This window comes from Biomphalaria glabrata, chromosome 9 (genome assembly GCF_947242115.1).
Source record: "Biomphalaria glabrata chromosome 9, xgBioGlab47.1, whole genome shotgun sequence".
NCBI classification, from domain to species: Eukaryota; Metazoa; Mollusca; class Gastropoda; family Planorbidae; genus Biomphalaria; species Biomphalaria glabrata.
In genome coordinates this window covers 30,129,368-30,147,756 of record NC_074719.1, presented here as the reverse complement: position 1 = coordinate 30,147,756, position 18,389 = coordinate 30,129,368, and the positions used below count along the sequence as shown (strand labels likewise).

At 40.1% G+C, this 18,389-nt stretch overlaps 1 protein-coding gene and 1 long non-coding RNA gene across 6 annotated transcripts in view; one reads left to right on the top strand and one right to left on the bottom strand.

Annotated features, from left to right (window-relative positions):
- Nucleotides 1–18,389, top strand: part of LOC106064682 (band 7 protein AGAP004871-like) — a 98,602-nt gene that overhangs the window by 30,699 nt on the left and 49,514 nt on the right. The window contains exon 2 of one of the 5 annotated variants that reach the window (XM_056040459.1): nt 16,438–16,791. The exons of the other annotated variants lie outside the window; for them this stretch is intronic. Coding sequence (XP_055896434.1) covers nt 16,698–16,791 — 94 coding nt within the window. The 5' untranslated portion in view covers nt 16,438–16,697. The remainder of the gene's footprint in view (nt 1–16,437; nt 16,792–18,389) is intronic. 5 annotated transcript variants of the gene reach the window in all.
- LOC129928080 (uncharacterized) lies at nt 2,686–7,486 on the bottom strand. The gene is made up of 2 exons (XR_008779688.1): nt 6,246–7,486; nt 2,686–3,172 (listed from the first exon to the last, which is right to left on the bottom strand). It is a non-coding gene; the product is annotated as an uncharacterized LOC129928080 (long non-coding RNA).

Below are 18,389 nucleotides of genomic sequence, written 5' to 3'. Positions count from 1 at the left end.
GACCTGAGAAAAAATATAAGCTGCTATAATTAAAAACCGGCTACGTCTTTTGATTTGTTCATAGGGTATACATTTATATGGACCTGTCCGCCCACTTCCATTCCTTTCTTCTCCACGTTCAATTAAAGTTTTCTGTCTGCACACCGCCCCCTTTTCAGTTTCATTCCCAATCACCATTCCCCATTTTGAGGCTCCCAATCATTTTTTAAGCATTTTTAACATTTAATTCTGGTATCTGCTCCCCACACCATGGGCGTAGCCGGGGGGGGGGGGGTTTGGGGTTCCCCCCCCCCCCGAAATAAAATCCCCCTTACAGGGGGAGTGGAACTTTGTGGCTGATTTTTTGCTTTAATTTTGTTTATTCAAGGTGAGATTTCAATATTACATCACTTCCCAAAAGCAGCCAAGGGGGGTTTTTGAGTTCCAGTGGGTTTTGTGGTTAAAACCCCCTCTTCTATAAAACAAAAAAAAGCAAACGACAACCCCCAAATTCTAGAGCATAGCTAAGGAAGATTTTGATTTTAAAACTCCCTCTGATATTTTTTTACGATAAAAACCCATCTTCAATAAAAGACTAAAGCATACATCCGTCACCAGATTCAATGAGCAATGCCAAGAGAAGCGTTGCGGGGTTTGAAGCTAAAAACTACCTCTTCAATATAAAAAACTAATTACCCATTCAAAATTCTTTCAGCGTAGCCAAGGGCGGTTTTGAGTTTAAATCCCCCTCATACAGAGGGCTTTTAATTTAAAACCCCTCCAGATGGTTTTGAGTTTAAAACCCCTCCAGAGTTGTTTGAAGCAAAAAACACCTATTCAATATAAAAAAAAGCAAATTACACACTCAAACATCTATGAGCGTAGCCAAAGGAAGTTTTGAGTTTAAACCCACCATCCAGCGGGGTTTGAAGGTATAAACTACCTTTTTAAAATAAAAAATAAGCAAATTACGCATTCAAAATTCTATGAGCGTAGCCAAGGGGCGTTTTGAGTTTAAACCACCCTCCTCCAAAGGGCTTTAAGTTTAAAATCCCCCCCGGATGGTTTAGAGTTTAAAACCCCCCCTACAGATAGTTTTGGGGTTGAAAACCCCACTCTTCAATATTATTCTTAAGCAAACTGCAGTCACCAAATTTTGGGGTTTTGAATTTGTAAAAAAAAAAAAGATTTTTTAGTTTAAACCCCCCCCCCCCCCCCGAACAGATTATTGTGACGATAAAACTTGCCATTTCTATATAAAATCTAAGGCAAACCAAATTCCAAGAGCGTAGCCAAAAGAGGTTACAAATTTCCACCAGTCGCTGGGCTCCATTAATCAAATACAGTGCATAGACATCTGCAAAAATTGAAAAAAAAAAGACTAAATGTGGCTCAACAAAGATGGCTAAGACAAATTTTAGGAGTCAGTTATAGAGATCGGTTCTCAATAAATGAAATCCTATGCTGAACTGGGAGTCGACCCCTTAGTAAAGTTTTGATAGAACGTCGCATGACGTTTGCGGGACATGTTCTCCAACAAAATGAATTACTTCGCATTATAAGAGTTGCGATGACATGGAGACCATTACGAGGAAAGCGCAAACAGGGACAACCTAGTTCAACTTGACGCCACACTTTCATGGAGGTCCTCAGAGCAGTGGACACCAGATGGAAAGTGGCTTAAGACATTGCCAGTGACAGATTTTTGTGGAGGCAGCTTGCCGTCCAATGCGCCGAACGCCGAGGGAGGATCTAAGTCCTAAGTAAATAAGAATAGGTTTTTGAACTAAAACTTTTAATAGCAGGATAATGCACTGTAGATACCTTAGAATATGCATTTTTTTGCATTTAATACCGGAAATAGTGCTTGGCAGGGGGCTCCGCCCCGAACCCCACTGGAGTAGCTCTCAGCGCTCCCCCCAGACCCACTTGCTGGCAAGGGCGGGGTGTCTACAATGTTTCCACTAACTCCATAAAGAACATTTTCTAGGCTATAATAAATAAACATCTTCCTAAAGAATGAAGGGTCAGAATGTTATAAAGATTAATTATGTACACACACACACACACATATATATATATAATTGAAGTTAAGAATTTGTATGCATGGATATATGTGTGTATGTCCCTCATACAAATCAAAATCGTATGACCAATCTTAATAAATCTTGGCGTAGAATGTCCCTTACATGATTGCGGAGGCCGTAGTGTATGTTTAATGTCCCTCCCACGACCGGCAAGGGGGATGCCAAAAATAAAAATAAAAACAACTAAATTTATCTCTATTCAAGAACGAAACTTTTTTAACGTATCAGGTAAACTCAGTATTTTATATTTGAAATGAATATGTCGGCTTAACGGGTAAACCCATTTTCACATTCTACTTTTATTTTTGTGACGAAGGAAAAAAAATGTGAATGGAACATTTGCCATGTTTGACATTGATCTAAGTCCAATCCACTAGATTAGTAATACCCAAGCTAAGGCCTGCAGACCGCGGGTCATATCCGGCTAGTATATATATATTGTGATGTTGCTTGTTCAGGCTGTCTTGAGGTCAACTATGGATGACTGTTGAATTTCAACCAATTACTCTGCAAGCGTTTGGGTATTATTGTTCGGGTGTATTCCGTGTAGATGATCAACAATCCAGACAAAACAAACACATCGGTTTTAACTAGTAAAGAGATGTAGTCAACGCTGAAGAACAATGTAACATGTATTTATTCTAAGAAAAGGCCACAGTAAAAGTCTCTGTCACTAAACACGTCGTTACCCTAGAGGATTATATCGCTAACTGATTTTCCGGTCTCTAACCCAACATATCCCAAACATCACTAGTCCCGTTCAATATGCGTCTTCTATGGTGCGTCGCTAAAAAACTAATCTATATAAATAAGGTGTCTAACAGATTCCTCCCCCCCACTTGAAAAAAAAAGTCAATATTTTTCCACTACTGTCAAGTCTTACAAGGGCATTTGCAATTTAAGGGGAAGACAACAAACATAAAATCTTGACATCTTCATCTGGCTTGACAGTTCATCATGTTCATGTCAATGTTCATAACATTACACCGTTACTTCCAAAATTCCAGAATCATCTTCATTAGTAAACAGTAACAGTTCATCATAGCAATGTGGCATCTCATGGGCACGTCATACACTTCTCACAAATGTTATCCACTGGCAGTAATCTGACAAAATACAATATTTCAAAAACAATTATAGACTTTATTTCCACATTCAATAAGCTTTTCCTTACCACCCTTTTATACGCTTTTGTCCATTTTTCTTTTATACTCACCCTTTTCCATCGACCTAACTTTTGTCAATGATATATGAAATGATTCACACAAAAAAATATCCATACTTACTTTTAAATGCTTAACATCAAATTTACTTATCTCCCTTTTCCACTAACATTTAAATTGTGCCATGTTAATCAATAATATCACATAATATCAAACAGCAATGTACTATATTCATAGTATTTACAAATATCACTTCCGTATGTAAGTGTATGTCAATCTCGACAGCATATACCCAATTTAAAATTATCAATCAATAATTAATATCCCTATTTCAATAAATACAAGAGGTACTTTCACTTTAGTTTTATAACTTTAAAAGTTTCAAACATATTATTACTATTCTATGGAATGTCACATCATAGAATCTACTCATTATCATTATAGTCAAATATTTCATTAATCAACTTAAATACTTTAATTTAAAAATTCTTTTGTTCCATATTATAAACTTTAATAGACAAGTTTAAACCTGATCACGATTCCATATTCAGAATACTTATTTATTTTACATCATATCTTGTCCTGTCATTTTGTTTATCATAAGTTCTGTACCCATTTGATCTATGATCATTGTATTTGTTTCTACTTTGGTTAATTCTTCCACCAAATCTACAACTAGAACTCGCAATCTTCTGATTGGTATGGAACCTATTCCAACATTCTCTAGCAAAATGTCCTTGTTTATGACAATTATAACAAGTCATGTTTCTTCTATTATATGAGTTCATAGGTCTATTGTATTGTCTAGTATTTCTGTTTAATACATTTCTGTTCAATAAATGTTCATATTTGTTTTGCCATCTGTTAATGTCCCTCATGGTACAAGACCTAATTCCTCTAATGTTACCCAATAACATATCTTGTGTCAAACTAGGTATTGCTACAGCATTACAGTAACCAGTGAAAAAAGGTGTCTTAATAAAAATTCTGCAAGCCTTAAATTTCTTAATACTGCCATCTAATAATCTAACCTTTTTCATGTAATCTAAATAACACCATGGTTCTACAAATTTTGAATGAATTGCAATTGTTGTGCATGCTGTGTCCCTGATAAAATTTATAGATTTTCCATTTACTAGACCTTTGAATAGTTTTAAAGTATTTCTCTTTCCCTCAACCATGTTAATATCTTCTATAGTGTTACCTATAATTTAATTGCTCAATATCACTATCCTCATCACTATAATCTCTATCCTGATTTTCATTAGTATAGTAAACTCTGCTTGTTTGATTCCTATCCCTATGTTTACTACTACTTCTGTTTTGATTTCTATCCCTATATGAGTTCCTATCATTTGTTCTATAGTATGTTGGTTTTTTGCAATGGGAAGCTATGTGACCTTTCTTATTGCAATTGAAACAAATTATTTCCTCATAATGATTATCCCTAGATTTTGATCTTGCATTTCTATCTCTATTTCTATTTTCAAACCTATCTTCAGTTTCTCTAGAATGTCCATCATTACTTCTGACTTTTTTTTCACTTGTGTATCCTATTAAATCTACCTTATTCTTATCTTTAGTAGAGAATGGATTAGTTGGATAAGCATTTTTATAAATTCTCATTATTTCTGTTACTTCATCTAAAGATTTAGGATTTCTCTCTTTAATGAATGACTGAAGTTGGGGATCACATTTGTTAATAAAGTTATCTAACAGAATGAAATTTTTTAATCCCTCATAAGAATTTCCCACTTTTTCTAGTTTTACCCACTTATTGAAAAAATCTTTCTCCATATTAATGGTAGTTTGAGGTTCTATATCTACTGATGGTATATTGTCAAAATATTTCTTTCTGAAAGTTGTAGCATTATGACCATAGGCATTTAACAACTCTCTTTTCAAAACTTGATAGCTATCATCAATATGATGGTCATGATTTTGGCATATTGTTAGAGCTTGACCATGAACGAAGTCTATCAGTATTTCAGACCATTCTTCTTCTGGCATATTAAATGTAGACATTTTTGCCTCATATCTTTTCAGAAAATCACCAATGTCATCCTTCTGTTCATCAAAACTTTGTATCTTTCTCTTTAGCCATGTTTGCGAATTAGGGTTGTCTCTTTGTGTGGTAATATTATTTGAGTTATTTGTGTTATTTCCTTGTTCAGTTTGAGCTCTGGCTTGTGCTGCATCCAATCTCATCTTCTCCATTTTAGCTTCATGCTCTCTCTGCCTTTCTTGGTCCTCTTTTTGCTTCTCATATTCTTCCTTTCTGATCCTATCTTGTCTCTATCTCTTGTCTTTTTTCTTCTTTCTGTCTCTCTATCTCTTGTCTTTTTTCTTCTTTCTGTCTCTCTATCTCTTGTCTTTGACGTTCCATTTCTTCCCTCACAACTTGCTGTACATAAGCTGCTAAATCCTTTCCTTTTAACTCCATGGCCTTTCCATCCTGCATAGCTGTTTCCTTAACCTCCTTAAGGTCCACGTATGATGATGAAGCCATTGTGTTTTATATTTTATATATATTTTTACTTAGCCTATATTGGTTATGGCTATACTTTAAACTTATTTTATATTTAAGTTTTTACACACTTTTATACAAGTTTTAAGAGTTATGTCTCTATAGATTCAGTAAATGTGTAAATCTAGTCTGAGTTATATTCAGATCTGTATATTAGATCTAGTATCACACAAATTTAAATTTCGTATATTATAGTATATATAATAGTACCATTTAGATCTACAGTTATCAAGAGCACTATGGCTATTAATATGAATAACTATAACTATGATCAATTTTAAAATTTGATGTGACTGAAGTGTCTAGAGTAGACTCTAAGACTGTCTTAGTCTAGAGTCTAGAGTAGATAAGATTAAGATAGATTTAACTATGATAGAATCATAGATCCAATCCAGAAATTATGGTTCTATTTAACCATATGAAATAAATATGTTCATACAATGTCAAATATATCTTTAACAAGATATATACATATCTAGAATTTACTACCTTCATAAAAAAGTTCATTCTTTTTTCCAATTAATATTCAAAATTAGAGTCTAGATCAGTAGATGTACAAATGAAATGTACAAAAATTTGTGGATCTAAAATTAGCCAGACGACAATGTTTGACTACTATTAGTAGTACTATGCCAGTTTCGGCATCATTCTCATGGCAAAATCATATTTGATTTTAACCGCTCAAACTAAAATGTATTTTAGTCTGATTCACAATAATTCCCTAACCCTAACCCTAACCCTACCTGTACTTTCTATCATTAAGTAAAAAAAATACAGATCTAATTAAATTAATAAAAATAAATAATATAAAATAATATACACAAATGAAATAATTAAATGAGACTATCGCTATGGGTTGGGATATGACAATATGGCACACATTAATAACGTCACGAAGTAACCAAGCAACAACGGATATGACGTTTACACAAACAAAACAATCACTATCCTAAACGTATAATATAGCTTTTCATCTAAATTACGTCTTTTACCCCGACGGGTTTTAAGGCGCACCACCTGATTTTACTCAGGCTAACGTACCAAATTTAGACAAAATCTATTTCTAAGGGCAATCTAAACATATACTAATAAGAAAAATGGCACTTAGCTTTTGATAAGAAAGATCCCCTTTGTTCGGATTCTCGAATATGATAGATCTACAACAAATTCCACTGCTTCTCTTCCAGTTCTGACTCTGTTCTCCGGTGCTACCAGTGGATACAATCCGTGTCAAGTATCCCACGTAATGCCCCAGTTGTCTTGATATGCCACAGCAAAATGTATCAGTTTCTTCGACGACTGTTGATGACCGTATGTGTAGTTCCGACGACTTTGTGTACACAGTTACTGACGAATAGGTTAACGGTTCTCCTGGCGACGACTTGATTTGTGTAGACGACTACTGACAAATAACAGTCTCTTGACGGCAACTTGATCTGGACGACTGACGAATAACGAATTTCTTGACGATGACTTGATCTGGGCTGACGATTAACGACTTTCTTGACGATGACTTGATCTGGACGACTGACGAATAACGACTTTCTTGACGATGACTTGATCTGGGCTGACGATTAACGGTTCTCTAAAATAGTTCACTGCTTCTGCTGCTACTCTGGTAGTACGACGAAGTTTGCTGTTGTATGCTGCTTCACTAGACCAAAATGTCCGTAATGTCCAATGTAGACTAGGTGAGACCAAGGTCACCTCCGACGACGTTCCGTTATACGATTAACGGTTTTCAACAAAATTAAGTGGATGTAGCTGTTTCCACTACTTTCATATTAACAAGTCTTAGATATGGTCTAGACCAACGTATAATAAATAGATCAATGTCCAGTAACGACAAATACGACTTCACTAACCTTCCAAAGGTTAAACGCAGTGACCGTTATAAAAGTGGCAAGCAACCGGTTCAATGAGCAAACTGCTCCACAAGAATCTCTCAAAGGGTAAGACGACAGAGCGAATTCGATTTAGTTAGCTACCAAACTTGTAGTACTCACAATACTTCTGATAGCGGGCAAACTGTCCTTCTCAAAACTGAGTAAACGTTCGGCTTCGAGGTTCGGTTCAATGTTCGGCTTCGAGGTTCGGGTTCGAGGTTCGGGGTCGCCACTGTGATGTTGCTTGTTCAGGCTGTCTTGAGGTCAACTATGGATGACTGTTGAATTTCAACCAATTACTCTGCAAGCGTTTGGGTATTATTGTTCGGGTGTATTCCGTGTAGATGATCAACAATCCAGACAAACAAACACATCGGTTTTAACTAGTGAAGAGATGTAGTCAACGCTGAAGAACAATGTAACATTTATTTATTCTAAGAAAAGGCCACAGTAAAAGTCTCTGTCACTAAACACGTCGTTACCCTAGAGGATTATATCGCTAACTGATTTTCCGGTCTCTAACCCAACATATCCCAAACGTCACTAGTCCCGTTCAATATGCGTCTTCTATGGTGCGTCGCTAAATAACTAATCTATATAAATAAGGTGTCTAACAATATATATGGAGGGGGGAGAAAAAAATTCCCTCAACCCCCCCCCCCACCCGCGAATAAAAATCCTGGCTACGCCCATGCCCCCCTACACACACACCTACTTTTGGTCCATTAACTCTAGCATTACTTTTCTCCCCTGTTAATGGTCATATTTAAAAACATCGATGCTTATGCTTTAATTCTACTTATAGTAATTTTATGCAAAAGTTGCAATGTTAAACCATGGTTAAACTTCTTAACGTAACCGAATAATAAATTATTATTATAGCTTTTATATAGCGCTACTTTCATGCATATAGCATGCTCAGAGCGCTTTTGGTCCAATCTCATTTGTGGACCAGGTGGGGATTGCTGCCTTTAGACGCTCAGTAAACACAACTCTGCCCTAGTCGGGTGTCGAACCTCGAGCCCCCTTCTAGGTAGCCAAGCCAAGTTCAAGCGCACTTGGCCTCTCGACCACGCTTCCCTTAAATGGACAATGTTGGACTAATTGATTTGTTGATTTGAGGCACATCGGCACAATTTAGGCCATGTCGTGCCTGCAGTCCCTTAAGGACTACTCTCTCTCTAAACAACAAGGGCCAGATTCTATACAGTCATATAATTAAAATTAAGGTCTATTCACAGTTAAAATAGTAAAGGTAGTAAGTATTTAAATATTTGGTAAAAATCTAATGTAAATAGTGTATGTTCACAAATTCAGAAATCAGATCTTCGTAGATAGCCCCACTTCCCGAATAAAGCCCAGTACCTTCCCAGGGTCGACATTATTAAATAGTGTTTTTAGATTAGTGGCTCTAAAATGTTTCGCCCTGACATCCTGGTATCTGGGGCAATCAACGAGGATATGTTCCACGGTGAGGCGAGAGTCACAGTACTCGCAAAGTGGGGGCTCCTCTCTCTTCAGTACAAAAGAGTGCGTGATGTAGGTGTGGCCAATCCTAAGTCTGGACATGGTTGTGCTACCACGCCTTGTCAGACCCTTAGATGTGGGCCGCCACCTGACATCCGCCACAATCTGCCTGAGTTTACTGTGAGTCTCAGCCTCCCATCGGTTCTGCCACTCTCGATAGGTGGCAGAGGCAATACTTTGTCTCAGGTCCGAGTAGGGAATTTGGGTTCCTGACACCGCATGATTTAGGGCTCTCTTTGCTTCTCTGTCTGCGGCTTCGTTTCCCTCAATGCCAACATGGGAGGGGACCCAGATGAAGGTGACATCCCTACGGTCGGCTGTTATTAGGTCCAACAGCTTGATTTGATTTGTTGATTTGAGGCACATCGGCACAATTTAGGCCATGTCGTGCCTGCAGTCCCTTAAGGACTAATCTCTCTCTAAACAACAAGGGCCAGATTCTATACAGTAATATAATTAAAATTAAGGTCTATTCACAGTTAAAATAGTAAAGGTAGTAAAAATTTAAATATTTGGTAAAAATCTAATGTAAATAGTGCATGTTCACAAATTCAGAAATCAGATCTTCGTAGATAGCCCCACTTCCCGAATAAAGCCCAGTACCTTCCCAGGGTCGACATTATTAAATAGTGTTTTTAGATTAGTGGCTCTAAAATGTTTCGCCCTGACATCCTGGTATCTGGGGCAATCAACGAGGATATGTTCCACGGTGAGGCGAGAGTCACAGTACTCGCAAAGTGGGGGCTCCTCTCTCTTCAGTACAAAAGAGTGCGTGATGTAGGTGTGGCCAATCCTAAGTCTGGACATGGTTGTGCTACCACGCCTTGTCAGACCCTTAGATGTGGGCCGCCACCTGACATCCGCCACAATCTGCCTGAGTTTACTGTGAGTCTCAGCCTCCCATCGGTTCTGCCACTCTCGTTAGGTGGCAGAGGCAATACTTTGTCTCAGGTCCGAGTAGGGAATTTGGGTTCCTGACACCGCATGATTTAGGGCTCTCTTTGCTTCTCTGTCTGCGGCTTCGTTTCCCTCAATGCCAACATGGGAGGGGACCCAGATGAAGGTGACATCCCTACGGTCGGCTGTTATTTGGTCCAACAGCTTCAGGCTCTTATGTACCAATGGGATGTCAGTCTTCATCCGCCCCAAAGCTTGCAATGCAGATTTGGAGTCGGAGCAGATTATAAATTTACTCCTTTCTGATGCTTTTACGGCCATAAGTGCAAGCAATATTGCGTGCAATTCGGCCGTAAAGATGGAGCAGCCATCGGGGAGTCTACGGGAGATTGTTTTGTTCCGAAAGGAGCAGGCACACGCGACCTTTCCCTCCATTTTGGATCCGTCTGTGTAGATGGTGCCACAATCTCCGTAGCTCTCCTGCAGTTCCCTAAAGTGGACTTGTAGTATGCTTGGGTCTGTATTTTCTTTTTTGAAATTAAGGAGGGATAAATTTAATTTAGGTTTATTCATTAGCCAAGGAGGATTCTGAGGGGTTTCTATTTTAGAGATTTGGTCAATGGGTGGGGTTAAATTTTGGATGGGTTCTCTCATTCGAAGGCCCAACGGCTGTATGACGTTAGGCCTTCGATTGTATAATTCTACCTCTGTGGGGTTAAATATGGAGTCAAAAGCAGGGTTTGTGGGGTTGGATTTTAGCTTGACTATATACTGCATTGCAAGCTTTTTCATTCTTATATCCATGGGGAGTTCTCCAGCCTCCACATGGAGACTTGGGATAGGTGATGTACGAAACGCGCCGAGACAGAGACGCAGGGCAGCATTTTGTATTGGTTCCAGTATTTTTAGGTACGACTTCCTTGCTGCTCCATATATTATGGATCCGTAGTCTAGCTTGGATCGAATTAGACTCCGATAGAGCAGCAGCAAGGTATCTCTGTCAGCTCCCCAGTCCGTATGGCTGAGTACTCTTAGTATGTTTAATGACTTTTGGCATTTCTTCTTAAGTTCCTTAATGTGGGGGAGAAAATTAAATTTGGAATCTAAGGCGAGGCCTAAAAATTTTGTAGTTTTCATGACAGGGATCTTCTTTTTGTGTATAAATAGTTCAGGGTCTGGGTGGAGCCCCCTTAGATTACAAAAATGCATACTAACTGTTTTGGAGTCAGAGAATTTGAAACCATTATAGTTTGCCCAACCCTGAATTTTGTTTAAACATAACTGTAATTTCCTTTCTAAGGTGTTCATGTTTTTCCCATAAGTAAGAATGACAAAGTCATCAACATACAAAGAGCACTCTATGCCAGGGGACAGCGCATTTATGATGCTATTTATTTTAATGTTGAACAGGGTGACTGACAGAATGCTGCCCTGGGTACACCCATTTCCTGGTCATGAGTGTCAGAAGCGGAGTTGCCCACTCGGACCTGAAATTTTCGATCTTTCAGGAATTCCTCCACAAAACGGGGGAGGTGTCCCTTAAGCCCCATAAGCGCCAGGTCACGTAGAATGCCATGTTTCCAGGTTGTGTCATAGGCCTTTTCTATATCGAAGAATACAGCTACTAGATGTTCTCTTCTGAGTAATGCATTTCTAATATAAGCTTCCAGCCTTACCAGGTGGTCAGTTGTTGTCCGCCCCTGCCGGAATCCGCACTGGTAGTTTGAGATCACTTTATTCCTTTCCAGGTACCAGACCAGCCTACTGTTAATCATTCTTTCCATGGTTTTGCAGATGCAGCTTGTTAGTGCTATTGGTCGATAGTTAGCTGGGTCAGAGCCGTCTCTTCCCGGTTTAGGTATCGGTATAACTGTGGCTTTCCTCCAGCTGTTTGGGAAAGCGCCTGTTTGCCACACACAGTTATAGACCCCTAGCAGGACTGCCAATGAGGGTTCGGGAAGGTGCTTGAGGAACTGGTAATGGATTTCGTCTTCTCCAGGCGCTGTGTCATGTGACTTGTCCAGCGATTCCCTCAGTTCCTCAAGCGAGAACGGTTTGTTGTAGTCTTCATTGTTCTCTGACCTGAAATCAATGGGGTGTCTTTCCTCCCTGGTTTTGACTTTTTGGAACTCTGGCGTGTAGTGTGCAGTGGATGATTTTTCTGCTATTGAGGATGCAAGGCAGTCAGCTATTTCTCTGGGGGACGTGACAGTTCGTCCTTGGTTTTTCAAATGCCCTATTGCATTTGATTCTTTCCCTTTGATTCGCCTTACTGCCTTCCAAACCGCTCTAGCAGAAGTTTTGGCATCCAGACTGCCGACAAAACTTCTCCAGGAATTCCTTTTGGCTGACCGTATGGTTTGTCTAGCCTTTGCTCTAGCTATTCTGAATAGCTTTAGGTTTTCCTGGGAAGGATTCTTTATAAATGCAGCCAGTCGTTTTTTCCTATCACCAATAGCACTTTTGCAAGCTGTATCAAACCATGGTTTGCTAGGCCGTTTTGGATTTGCAGAGGTTAGGGGTACAACTTTCCTGGCTATACTTAGTAGCTTGCTAGCAAAGGTATCAGCTGGGTTCTGTTCATGGAGGATATTTTCTGTGATATCCTCAGAGCATCTTTTTTGGAATTGTTCCCAATCGGCCTTATTCAGTTTCCACCGCTGAGGTCGTCCCAATGAAGGGAGATTGTTAGTAATGATGATTGGGAAGTGATCACTTCCCCGTAGATCATTGCTAACTGACCATTTAAAATCGTCCAGAAGTCCGGGGACGCATACGGTGAGGTCAATGCATGTGAATGATCCAGTTCCTGGGTGCAAGTAGGTCGGTGATGCATCATTAAGTATGCATAAATCATGTTGGAGGAAGATATCCTCCAGCATACGACCTCTTGTGTCGGTATTGTTGGATCCCCACATGGTGTTATGGGCATTGAAATCCCCAAGGATTAAATAAGGCCGGGGGAGTTGTTTCAATAGGTCCTCCATGTCTGTTCGGTTTAATGGAGCGCCTGGTGGTAGATACAGGCTGCAGCAAGTGATAACCTTGTGAAGGGTTATCCTAGCTGCTACGGCCTGTAGTGTGGTCTGTAGTTCTACCCTCTCATGGGGGATGCTATCTTTCACAAGGATACAGACTCCACCTGATGCTCTCTCTGCATCCTCAACATTCTTGGTGTAAGCACGGTAGCTTCGGAAGCTGATGCAATCTTTCAGAAATGTTTCCTGTAAGCAGACAGCTACAGGAGTCTCAGAGTCCATCAGTAGCTGCATTTCCTCGTGATTGGCCTTGAGGCCTCTACAATTCCACTGTACAATTCTGGAATCCATGGCTTATTCTAGATGACCTACTTGGAGCTATTTGGCCTTGGGAGGCCCCCGGAGGGGTTTCCCTTTATTCCAGTGACCTTGGTATTTTTATTCTTGGGTTTGGATGGAGAGGAGGACAACCCCCTTTTGGGGGAAGTCTTTTTCTCCATTGAGAGGGGAGATCCCTCTGGTTAGAGCGGAGGTTATTTCCTCCTCTCTCACCTCGGGCATCCTCTCCGCTTTGATTTCTCCCCTTAGGGAGTTGGTCAACCTCTAACTCGGTAGAGGTTGGGGTGTCTGGCTGGGTTCTCTGAGGAGAACCTGTGTCAGACATGATGTCTCCGGGTTCTCCCGGAGTATTGGTTTTGACATGCTGCTCAGTCTCCATGCTCTCATCAGCGAGCACAGAGAACCTGTTCTTTAGCATGACAACAGGGCTTTCTTGTTTCTTCAGAGGTGTGTTCTTTGGCGGTGTTTTCTTCTGAGTTGGAGGAGGAGGAGGGGGTGGTGGGGTCAATGTGTCCGTCTGTGTGGCTATGGATCTTCCTTTCTTAGCAACAGCCTGGGCGTAGGTCTTTGTCAAGCCGAATTGGCCCTTGGGTAGGGCCAGTACAGCCGATTTCGCCTGGCTAAAGGTACATCCGTTTCTTGCCTTGTACTCCTGCACGGCAACCTCCTGTTTCCACACAGGGCAGTCCTTGGAGTAGGCTGAGTGGCCAGCTTGACAGTTTGGGCATTTGAACTGGGCTGTGCAGCCCTTGTCCTCATGACCCTCTCCAGCACATCTGGCACACACAGTGTTCCTCTTGCAGACTGCCGCGCCGTGTCCATAACCCTGGCACTTGAAGCACCTCATGGGGTTAGGTATGTAGGGCCTCACTGGAACTCGTAGGTATCCTGCCTTCACATACTCTGGCGGTGTCCTAGTTCCGAATGTGAGGATAATAGTGGCGGTTTTGACCTCCTCACCCTCCCTGCGCCTGGTAATGCGCCGGGCATGGGTGACTCCTTCAATGCCCTCCACTATTTCCTTCTCGGAACATTCCAGTAGGTCCCTAGAGCTGATTACACCTCTGCTGGTGTTCAGACTCTTGTGTGGCATGACTTTCACTTGGAGATCACAGAGTCTTCTGCATCTTAAAAGCCCATCAGAGTGTGTCTTGCTGTCTACTTCTACAAGGAGTTCCATTGATTTGTGTAGCTTAGACACACTCTTGGGCTCTCCCACTACTGACTTGAGTCCCTTATAGATAATAAAAGGGCTCAACTTTGTCAGGCTTTTACCCTCCTCTGTGCACCTAACCACCAGAAATGATGGCCAGGTGGCACAGCTTTTTGGGACCTCCTCTTTTTTATCGTCAATTCGACGTTTCTTGCCCAGACATAGGTCTGGGGCAAGTAGTTTTGTGTGTGTTTTTTTGTCCATATATATTTTGGTTAATTCGGCACCTGTGCTCCCCACCCGCCATCGAGTCCAACAAGGGGACGGGCCATTCGGATGTCCAGAATGAGCCCGCCAGGGCTACACAGGTGCTATACTCAGTCAGCTGCTACATCGGACATGTGTCCGATACAGCAGCTCCCTGATTGACCCTCCAGCCACCGCCCTCCAGCATAGGTCGACGACCTATGCTGGTAGCTCGGCATGACCAGCCGGTTGACCCAGAGCGGGCCATCTGGGTCTCAGGTCTAGGGGAACTTGGAGCCAAAGTATTGTGTTGTTGTGGTTTATCCTCAGATAGCCACCACTCAAACACCAGGATCTCTTTATCCCCCCTTACCCGTCGCAGTCCACGGCAAACGGACTGGTCTAGGACGTAGTGAGAATTTAAAGTTAAGGAGACAGTGTGATGATCAATGAAGGCAGACTTAGGAAAAGAGTAGGCAGACACAATGATAGAAAAGAAGTAGGGCACTTTTGAGCTCCAAAAGTGCTAAGGAAAGAGGAGCGCAGTTTAACGTCATGTCTCGGGACGGTCAATGTTGGACTAATGCGTTTCGGAAGTGCCTTTTTTCGTTATATATCTTTGCATTTTTCAGTTCTCTTTTTAAATTAAACTGACATTATTATGCTATAATTTTAAGTGTACCTGATAGAGAAAAAAATTCTACACAAAAATACGGGTAGTTGGGAGAAAAGCCGATAGAGGCTATAAAAATAAAAGACCTGAAACTAGCGCGTGAAAGTACGCATTTACAGTACCTTATTTGATCAGTCTTTTACCCAAGATTTGTGTATTTTTCTTAGGACTAGCTTACTTCAAGTACCCGCATTTTCCGATACACAATTTCACAAACAAAAATAATTGTAAAAATAAAAATTGTGATTTTAAAACTTTTAATGATTTGTTAAAAGGTGTTTTTAAAAAGGTGTTACTGTAATCAATTGTGAATATTTGTTTGATATGAATCTCACTGTCTATTATGTGTCTGTTTTAATTTCTTAATGTTTTCTTGAGTTAAGGGGTCGTGTTTTCTCCTGATGTTTATACCTGATTTCTCTTATCAGTCGTTGTGAGACATTGGTCCAAAATAATACCAAGCTTATAAATATAAAAAAAAATCGCATGTGAATACATGAATGAATTTGTTTTAGATGAAGTCCATTAATTATAATTGCTTTGAAAAATTGATCTCACATTGGTATCGCCCTCCCCTTCCATCTATATTTTCCAATGATTTGTTCAACTAGGCAGGTGGGACTACGCGACTTCATTTTTATACCAATAACACATTAACATGGACATGAGCTTGGCTTCCTAACTGAGGAGTTCGAATCTCTGATGACCACATTGATCGCCACCTCTGAAAGGATAACCTTTATTTTTGTTTTGAATCTAATTATTTAATTAAAGAATTTTATTATATCTTCACTGAGACAAACTCTTGGAGGGATAAAGTCGAGTTTGTGACCATTTATTCTTATTTTCTGATTTTCTTTCATTGGCATTATTTCTAAACCTTATTAAAATTCCCTAAGAGATCTTCTGGTATGAAGATGAGGAAATGAATGCTTGTCAAATGTTTTTCATCTTGTTTGCCTCACATTCATCGATTTTCTAGGAAGAACGAGAGCACTGAGCCTGCGATGAAGAGAATTGATACCATTGGTGGAATTGAGCAAGCCGACCTAACCTGTGTGCTACTTGATAATGCGTTGACTAGAATCATCAATCTTGATTACACACTGAAGCTCCAGAGATCTGAATGTTAAAATAACACATGTTTGCCGACAAGGTTTACATGTACATAGATCTTTGTTTGTCCGTGATTTAGAGTATCAGTGTTTTACATGGACGTCTTTCAATGATTTTCAAAAGATAATGAATAACCAATCTAAAGAGAAAGCGAATAGTTCTCAGCGTATTGTGGCTTCTAGTGCTGCTGGCCCTGACGATCGTGACTATGTATTTGGCGGTAAGTTCTAGGAGTTATACTCCCTTCTTTCATATCTGCAGACATTTACAGTTTTTTTTTGTCCAGTTTTTGTTTCCTTGGTTGACGTTTAATTTTATGAACACGTTGCGACTTATGATGTTTTACAACCAGTCTGTTTATTGGATTGAATTATGACAGAAACTTCAAAACAGGGTCTACTTGCGCATTTTCTCGCGCATCCTGTACCACCAATAGCAAAAAATAATTGAAACAAAGAAGGATTTAAGGCCTCGACCGCGCGCGATTTACCCGTAATGATTAGAAATTTGTTTGTTCATAGAATTTTTAAAAACTTCATCCATTTTCTGATAAGCTGTTGTGATAGATACAATTTATTATAGGAATAGATCGTCACAAAAAAATATTTCATTTGTGATCACAATACTCTAATTAGATGGTTCCAGTGCTTCTAGTCTTGGGTATTTTTTAAAATCTAAATCTGGTCATTTTTATGTATTACTTATATAATTATCAGCACGGATCTGTGGCAATGAATACTGGGTAGAGCTCAGTAAGAATATTCAGATCGCAGCTCAAGCAGGCAACATAAGAGGGATGTATTAAGGAATCAAAAAGGCTCTCGGACCTGCCCAAAACAAGTAAGCACCTCTCAAATCAACCACCGGGGAAACTATCACAGACAAAAGCGAACAAACTGCACTCCGAACTCTACGCCACAACAAGCTCAATCTCTGCCTTAGCCCTTAACGCTATCAACCAATTACCCACAATGAATGAGCTAAACGAAGTACCCACCCTAAAAGAACTCAACAGTCATAGAAAACATGGCTGCCGGTCAATCCCCTGGATGCAATGGTATTCCCCCCCCCCCGTATATTCTAAACAGTGCAGAACAACACTAAACGTAACTGCTCTGCATAAGTTGGCAAGAAGGTGCAGTGCCACAGGACCTGCGGAATGCTAAGATCGTCACCCTGTGCAAGAACGAAGGTGACAGAAGCGACTGCTACAACTGCAGGGGAATTTCCCTCCTAAGTATTGTAGGCAAAATCTTTGCTCGAGTGATACTTAAACTTAGTGATCGGGTCTATCCAGAAACACAGTGCGGCTTTCGCTCAAGGAGATCCACAATTGAAATGATGTTTTCCATCCATCTACTTTAGGAAAAGTGTAGACAACAAAGAATGCCTTCATTGTGTTCATTGACCTGACAAAGGCCTTTGATCTAGTCAGTACAGATGGCCTCTTTAAAATTGTACAGGCTGTCCACCCAAGCTGCTTAATGTAATTGTCTACTTTCACCAACATATAATAATAATAATAATTTTATTTATAAAGCGCTGTTAACTAACATGATGTAGGCTTAAGGCGCTGTGATAACATTACAAACATAAATACAAGAGCTGAAATGACAATATGATGGGTACTGTGCAGTTCAACAGCGCCTGCTCCGAAAGTTTCAAATTAAACACCCATCACTCTTCGGAATGCTCTTTTCACTGCTAATTCACCCCGTGTTTGACAAATCCATCTATCTCCATTCCAGGTTTGATGACAAACCTCTAAATATTGCCAGCCTTTGGGCCAAAATAAAAATCAGAACCACCCTCGTAAGA